At 46.3% G+C, this 8394-nt stretch overlaps 1 protein-coding gene across 1 annotated transcript in view; it reads left to right on the forward strand.

Annotated features, from left to right (window-relative positions):
- IQCK (IQ motif containing K) overlaps positions 1 to 6310 on the forward strand; it is a 129238-nt gene extending 122928 nt beyond the window's left edge. The window contains exon 9 of the mRNA XM_068525187.1: positions 5457 to 6310. Coding sequence (XP_068381288.1) covers positions 5457 to 5512 — 56 coding nt within the window. The 3' untranslated portion in view covers positions 5513 to 6310. The remainder of the gene's footprint in view (positions 1 to 5456) is intronic.
- The last annotated feature ends 2084 nt before the right edge of the window (positions 6311 to 8394 follow it).

The raw sequence follows: 8394 nt of genomic DNA on the forward strand, positions 1-8394 counted from the left end.
GTTGATGCCCTGACAGTCTGTTTATCTTCTGTCTGGTATATGTTGTTAGTTCTTTTAGAAAGTTTTCCGCAATAGTATAGCGATGCACGTGGACGGTAGACATTTGGGAAAACAAAAATTCACCCATTTCTTTTCAATCGTTTTCTCTATATTTAGTTTTTTTAAGAGTTGAAATGCTGGGCCACCACTTAGTTATGAATGTAATTTTTTTTTTACAGGGCAGTCACATTTAAAGGGTGTACTATGAACATCTCACTCAGGACTAAACATAAAATAGGAATCGCTTGTTTTCAAGAAAAATAAATTTTTTTTTTCAGAAAAGCAAGAGGGAAAACAAGGGCAGAGATGACTGAGTGAAAGAACCTAGCTTCCACTTTACCTTTGGAGCCATCAGCTTTGTTGGCTTTCAGCACCACCAGACGGAAGCCACAGTGTCCCCCTTGGAGACATTGTTAACTTTTGGAATGGAGCAATTTAAAATTTGCATCATCAAAATTTATAGGAATTTTTCAAATTCCACTGTATTTTGCCCTTGGCATGTCTCCTTGTTCCTTCAAGCTTTGCAAAAGCACATTTTGAATGGTTTCATCCTATTTTATCAAGTTTATAAACTATCAGGTATCTACTCATTCCACAGGTGCTGGGCATTTTGGTTTTTCCTAAACTGTCTATGTGGGAAGAGATGTGGGAGCAGCACCTTTTGTTGCGTCTTCATTACAGAAATCTTCATCTCCCTGGGGAGAGAGACCACGACCCTGTGGAGGTTACGGGCATGAATGCAGGAGCCAGACAGCCCACAGTGTGACCCCAGGCTCCTTACGTAACCTGCGTGCCTCAGTCTCCTCATCTGTACGGTCATCGGGGCAAATAACAGCACGTACCTCACTGCCACTTCATATGCGCAAAGGGCCCAATAAGTACCATAGAAGTGTTGTCTTATTATTTACCCGGAATCCTAAAAGCTGGGTGCTAATTGGATAAAAAAAATATTTTAAGCTATATATATATATATATATATATATATATATATATATATATATAGGTGACTTGAGAGTGTGAACCAGTCTTCTCTTTGTAATCCCAGGACCCATCTGTGTGATGGATGCACATTTACTGAAGCACCTTCTCTCTTTGGTGTGTAAGCATCTCTAATTCCCTGTTAGTTTTCCTGCCTCCCCCTCTGTGAGCTTCTTGAGGTCAAAGACTGTGCCCTGAAAACAGCAGTAGCTAATATATAGTGTGTGCTTCTCTGGATCAGACTCAGTGCTGAGCACTTCGCGGGTCTTGCCCCTCCCAGGCCCTCAGGAGGCAGGGCCCCTCTCAGACGTGGGCCCTCAGGAAACAGGCACTGAGTGATAGCTGAGTGATACAGCGCTCTTTCCCAAACTTGTCACACAGAAGGATCACTCAAAGCGCAGAGGTGGTGGGTGCTGATTCCCACTCACTCATCGAGATTCTGATTATCAAGGTTTGAGGCGGGGCCCAGGAATCTGTATTTTTGCCCCAGCTGGTCCTTTGTGCCGAGGCCACATCTGGGCAACACTGAGTGAGTAGCTGGATGACCCTGTGGTCCCTGAATTTCCTCCCTATGTCTTAGGCAGCTTCTCTAGCCATGTCTGGGGTTCTCAGCTCTGTCACTGAGTGACACAGGAGCGCGCGGGGGGCAGTGGAGAGGAGGAGAGCGTAAGCGGGTCTCACTAGTATGCAAGACCTCTCTTGTCACGCTGCCTTTAACTGAAGCTGGAGGCCTGGCGCATCACTCTGGGATCTTCTGCTCTCTCAAGGCCTTCCGTAACTGGCTCCGCACCAGTCTGCCAAGGGGTACAAGGGCAGCACAGGGCCATGGAGGCAGCCGTCTGTTGGTGCTGGAAGCCAACCACAGTGATGTCTCTAAACTAAGGTGGAAACTGGGGTCTTTCATCTCACTGCCTGCTCCCCTCCACTGCCTCTTCCCTTGCTCCCTCCTTCTACTGAATAACCTGCCTGTGCAAGGTTCCGCCAAGACCCGGAGGAGGAAAACCACTAAGGAGAGACGTTAGCTGCTTCTTAATTTTTAGCAAAGTAATCCCTGTACATGGTTGCCATGGTTACGGGTATAGAGGATAAAACAGGAGGATGAATGAGCATCATCTGTCACCCTCTTCTATGGCAGTCACTTTGAGCTCTGAGCTGTTTCTCTGGGTGGTTAAGGTTAGGGTTAGGGAAAAGTTTAGACACTATCTCCTGATTTCCTGATGTGACAGATGAGAATTAGCTCACTTAAATCCCATCCCCCCCCCCAAAAGAGTTAAATTGCTCTTTCCCGTTCCTTAATTAGTTGACTTTGTAGTTTCAAGTTACAGACAACCATCTTTATTTCTTCTTACCTTTTCTTGGGAGGAGATGAAATATACATATAATAGTGACCATAAAACACATAGAGCTATAAAGCAAACACTCAGGTAACCACCATACCAGTTAAGGAAGTTGTACACTGTGAACACTTTTAAGGCTCCCCCCTCCACCATGAAGCCACTTACCCTAACTTTTGTGATAATCGTTCTCTTGCTTTTATTTAGATTCTCTTCACCTTTATATGCAACCCTCAACGTTTAGATTTGCTATACATAGAATCACACTGTATGTATTATTCTGTGCCTTGCATCTTTTCCTTCAGTACTGTAAGCTAAGGTAAGCCGACACGGGTAGCTGTGGTTCGTTCAGGTCCAGTGCTGTATACTCGCTGTTCCAGTAAACCACAGTTTATTTATGCGGTCAGCTGCTGATGGAGTTTTGGGCTGTTTCCAGTTTTCTGCCATCATGAACATCCTCATTGATGTCTGCCAGTAACGTGTGCAAGGGCTTCTCCAGGGGCTGGATACAGTACTGGAATCGCTGCATTGTGGGGAATGTACATGCTTAGTTTCACTTAATATTGCCAGTTTTCCAGTGTGTTTGCACCAGTGGGCAGTCCCCATCTCCCCAAGTCCCCAAGAGATTCTGACTTGATTGGCTAGGGTGGGGCTGGCCACCAGGAGTGTTCAGAGTTCCAGGTGATTCCATCATGAGGCTTCACACCTTTACTTCCAGTCCGTCAACTCTAGTTAGTGTCTAGACTCTCCAACTTGAAGGAGTGTTCCCAGCATCCCTTTCTACTCTCCTCCTTCAAGATTTTTGTATAATGATCTGAAAGAGAGAGGGGCTTTTTCCTAGGCAAGGTCAAAATGTAGGGGTGGGGAGGAGGGTCTCAAGGCATGACAGGATTGGTTAAAATACTGGGACAAAGGAAAGGCATGCAGGTGAATTCTTCCTTCCAGCAGGGTTGAGGAACTAAAGAAAACCCAAGGCTTGGGAGCTCCTCCCATCAGCCAATTCCTCTTTCCTTCCATGCTACCAGTAGCCTTAAGTGTCTGTCTGCCAGTTGTAGGCCAGAGAGAATGTCGTTCAAATGGCTTAAGTTTTGAGACTTTGAGACTCCTATGAACTGCTCTGAGGGTCTTTGCATTCATGTTTCCTTAAGGGACTCCAACCACGGTTTGGGTTTCTTGACCCTTAGCAAGAAGGATTCTTGACCCTGAATCTTAGCAACACACAGCTTTGAATAAGAACTGATGCCCGGGCCCCAGACCAATTACATCAGAATGTCTGGGGCGAGATCCAGGTACCAGCAGGTTTCAGAAGCTACCCAGGTAATTCTTAAACGCAGCCAGCATAAAAAAACAGTGGTCAGTGGGTCTCAACTTTATCTAGTGTCCATCAGAATCACCGGGGGGGCTTGTTAGGAATACTGATGGCTGGGCTCCACCCCCAATTTTTGATTCTATAGGTCTGGGGCGGGGGCCTGGATGTGCATTTCTAATAGGTTCCCAGTGATGCAAACATTGCTGGTCCCCCAACCACACGTGGAAAACCATCCCACGCCTGGGTTTCCCTGCACACCTGCCCGCGGGGATCTGGAACAGCCGTGTGCTGAGCTGCTCCTTCTGGTTGTGTGCGCCCCTTTCTACCCCTGTATTATGTCATCAGGCTGGTAGCTTGAAATCAGACATGGAAACTGGCAAGTGCTACAAGTCAGAACTCCGCCACCCCAGCCTGTTGCTAAACATTCGTATCCTAGATGCCATCATGGGCCAGCGGGATACTGGGAGAGCACCTCCCAGGTGTGGATCTTCCTTGCTCATGCGTTGTCATCGTCAGTAGGCCTAGGGGCATACAGGGTCTTCACTGTGGTTACCTGTACAGCTTCCATACATATGGAACAAAAATAGTACACATTGAAAAAAATTAATTTTCCTGTGACCGTAGGTTCCTGGTATTGAAAATATTTTTCTGGTTTGAGTTATTAATACTAGTTCACAAAGCCAACTAAATACATTCTAAAATTTGATAGTTATTAAGTATAGAAAGTAAAGGAGACTCTGGGGATGCCAACATTTCAAATTGCGTCCTTGTTTGGCACCTGGGGATTTTTTACACCCTGGGTAGTGCCAGGATGGGGAGAGGTAGGAAAGGGAAACGAGCAACTGCAAGTCCACGCAAGGAAGCCAAGATTTGGAAACTGTCTTTGAATAAACCATGACCAAGAACCCTTGGGAAGTCTTTGTGTAGCGCCAGCCTGAAGACTGCTGGGCTAGCCTGTTTAGTCCACTGCGCTGCGTGTGATGGGGTCCATGGCCAGCGTGTGCCCTCAGCCACTGGGAGGTCAGGCTCGACTGAAACCTCTGCTCTACACAGTACCAACCCCCAACACCCTTTCTACTCGAACACTGCTCTTCAAGCATGACCAGAGCCTGCAGCCTTGCTCTGAATAACCCTTCAGGCATTAACTTGGACACTAGAAGCGAAGATTTATTAAAAAGAGAGGGTCTTTCCAAATGGATCTCCCACCCACCAGGGGACTGGGTTTCCATATATTGGGGGAAGGGGCTTTTATCTATTGGGACAATTTCCCTTTCAAATAGTGCAGTGCTCTGCGTTCAGCTAACTTTCCTGTTTGGCCGACTCAGGAAATCACCCGGATCACATTCTTGTCTGGACCATAAAAGACTAGAAAAGATTCTCTTCTGGCCTCGAACTGACCCCAGTGCTGTCCTGAGTTTTTAATTTTGGGTGTGGGGGGAACAGGGTGAGTGGTGACAGATTTGGTTGAGTCAAGAGCCTCGAATCTGTCATCATCTTTAGTAAAACTTCCTTCCTTCAGTGCCCCCGACCTGCAAAGCATACTTTTGACCTTCTTCTGAACTGAACTCAGAATGGCCGTGAACGTTACGTGAAGTGGCCTTGAAACTCCAGGTGCTGCCGGTGGAGGACAAAGGCCCTGTGTTCTTCCCCTGTAGATCCACGGGACCAGAACCATCGCAGCCGCTCAGTGGGTTTCGAAGCAACTGACTTCTGTGTATCCAAGTCTGCAGTTTCCAGATGCCAAGTCTGTCTAGGCTTGTAGATTGACCCTGACTTTCTCTTTCATTTCTTTGCAGTAAAATGCAAAATGGAGGATGGAGAAGAGGCTACAGCTAAGACTCCACAACCTTAACAGCTGTCGATATCTTTTCCCCTCTTTGCTCCAATTACCCCACTTGAGGAAAATGTTCAAGTTATGCTTCCTCTATTGTGCCTTCTTGAACAACTAGATTTGGTGCATTCGGATAAGAATCTTTTCGTTGCAAACATGTTTTAGTGCAAATAGTTTATCATAAGAAAGTACTAGTTTTAACTTTCTGCATTATCCCCCAGTTTTATTCTTTCATCCGTATATTTCGTCAGTGCTTCAGGAGTATTCTTCTACACCAACCACTGCTAAAATGTACAATGAACTCTGATTCCAAGAGATGTTGAAGTTTTCTCTAGTTACCAGTTTCCCAGTTTTGGCCACCTGTGCAAAGATCCGTATTTAAACTAAAGTCCCAAACCTCTGCAGTGGGTTTTAAGTTTATCTGGTGAGTACTCTTTTCATAAAAAAGTCATTATTGCCTGTGATCATTTCCCAAGGAGACTGACCCTTAACTTTGACTGCATCAAGATAAGACACTTAAACCCCTGACAACAATAAAGATAAAGAATTTTTGTTGTCTAGGCCCCAAAGCATTATAAAAATTCCTCATTTTATGGGTAAACTGACTTATTACCCTCAATTGTTCTGCAGTTTGCTGTTAACCAGGATTCTCCCATTCAAAATGCCATGGACTTAGCCTCCAGGCAGATCTGAAAGCCAAGTAGTTGTATTGGGTTGTTTTGACAAGCTACCACACGTCTTAAGTAAATAGTAAAGCCTTTATTTTTTGTGTTAAGAACAGCATTTTGAAAATAAAACCTATTTGCCCATGCTTTACAATCTTTTAAATTTGTAATGTTTATATACAGTCGTTTATGGTACACATTGATTGTCTTGAAATTTCTTTAACAATTTTTTTAAAGTATGCAACAGTCAGCCAGGGGAGGATAAAGGTACATTATAAAACACACATTAATACATTTAATAAATATATATTATCTATCAAAAACGAGCCTTAGCTCTTTATCAATGAATAAAAAGCACCTGCTGAGAACTCCTGTAAGCTGGTATAATCATTGCATCACTGGATTATAAAAGCCACAATGCTCCCTTTCGGTTCGGGGTTCAACTCAGCCTTGCCTAACCGGGAAGACCACTCCCACTTTGCCCACGTTCTGTGGGCCCTGACAGAATCTGTGCTAAAACAGTGACTCCCCAGCTTTCAGCAACCAAATCTGCAGCCCTTGAGACACACAAAACTTCCCAGTTTGTCAATTCTTGGGCCCGATTGCCTCCTCCCCTCCACTCCATCTCCAGGGGAGGATCCAGCACAGAATGACCGTTTTCTATTAGAGGGGAAAGAGTGGCTCTTATAGTCCCAAGGTGAGTTTGATAACTGGACCTGGAAAGATTTGTGCTTACAATTAGGTGTTTTGATCACACAGGCGCTCCTTCCAGGTCATCCTCCCCCAGTGTCTTGTTTACATAAACAGACCTTAAACAGAGGTGCCATTTAATTTTGTATTTAAACTTCACTCCATGGGGGCAGCTGGCTGCCACAGTCTCTTGGCAAAGATGTGTCTTCGCACCCTTCAGGTGAAGTCATTGGAAGAAGAACAGTTCTCTGCCCTCTCCCCTCACTCCCCGTCTCCACCCTCACTGGGAGAGCATTCAGCCCACTCTTGACCTCAAAGCCAAAATAAAATAAAACCCAGAAGTGCAAAAACTACCAGAGATTTAAAAAGAAAAGTAAAGAAAAAGGTCTCATTAAGTGAGGTTTCCTGTGGCTCAAAGCCGGTTCCATTTCTACGGTGGTGAAACGTTCCTTTCCGCTTGTAGCCATCTATGCTGCGCCACCTGACATGCCTGGACCGCCAAGAACTTAGAGAGGACGTGACCATGTTTGCTCTCCCCTCTGCAAGGGGGGCTCTTGCAGCCTGAGTCGCTGATGGGATCAGAGAGCTCTGAAGGAGTCCAGGGAGTGTGGGTGAGCGACCGTTTCCCGGCACGAGAACGTGGAACACGGCCATTTTTCACCAGATGGGACCGAGGTGTTCGGAGATTTCTGTGATTTTCAGAATTCTGGGTCTGCATGCATCCACCTCCACCCCGGGTCCTAGCTTCTCTCCCTCCACCCCCCGCCCCCATACTCCAAGTTCCAGCCCACCCAGTGGCCCTCCTGGCACAGAGGGCTGGGGTGGGATTCTCTCCCTAGAAGCAGGCACGTGCTCCGAGGGTGGGGCGGGCGGGCGCTGCCCGAAGGTCAGGTAGGGGCGGCATTCTGGTGCCACGCTCCCTCTTCCCCATGCTGGCAACACACGGAAATGCGCTAATCTGAAAGAGGGCTGCACAGGGGTGGCCAGATTGGCCTCGCTACCCCGGTGCTCTGCAAGGATGCGGGCGGGGGAGGGCGAGGATGGGACACAGCAGACTAGGGCCTCGAGAAAAATCAGAAGGTTTATTAAAACATACTCAGCTCAGACATATTGGCTTATGAAGAGGTCAGTTTCCCACCCCCCACCCCCCCCGCAAACACTAACCTTTTTCATTTTCTTTAAAGGTTAAAGGCTTATGGGTTGGTTTTATAGAAAAAAGCAATACAGTGATTAGAGTATATGCAAAAGGACCCACCCTCATTTATACATTCCATGCCGTCAGGTTAAAACTCTTTGCTTTGAATCATTGCTAGCGATTATACTGGCCAAACAGTGCAGAGAACATGGGGCTTTTAATGGCCGAGATGTTCGAAATGCCAAATAAAGGAATGACTTGCTGAGGACAGACGGAAACCATGACAGAAACAATGGGCTTTGAAGAGAACCATTTTCATGGAACTTGCAGAAAACCAAGACAAAAATGTCCCCCATACCCTCCCCAAAGCAGCAAGAAACCCTCACGTGCTCCACCCCACCCTGGACCTTTCA

Source organism: Eschrichtius robustus, chromosome 16 (genome assembly GCF_028021215.1).
Source record: "Eschrichtius robustus isolate mEscRob2 chromosome 16, mEscRob2.pri, whole genome shotgun sequence".
Lineage (NCBI taxonomy): Eukaryota > Metazoa > Chordata > Mammalia > Artiodactyla > Eschrichtiidae > Eschrichtius > Eschrichtius robustus.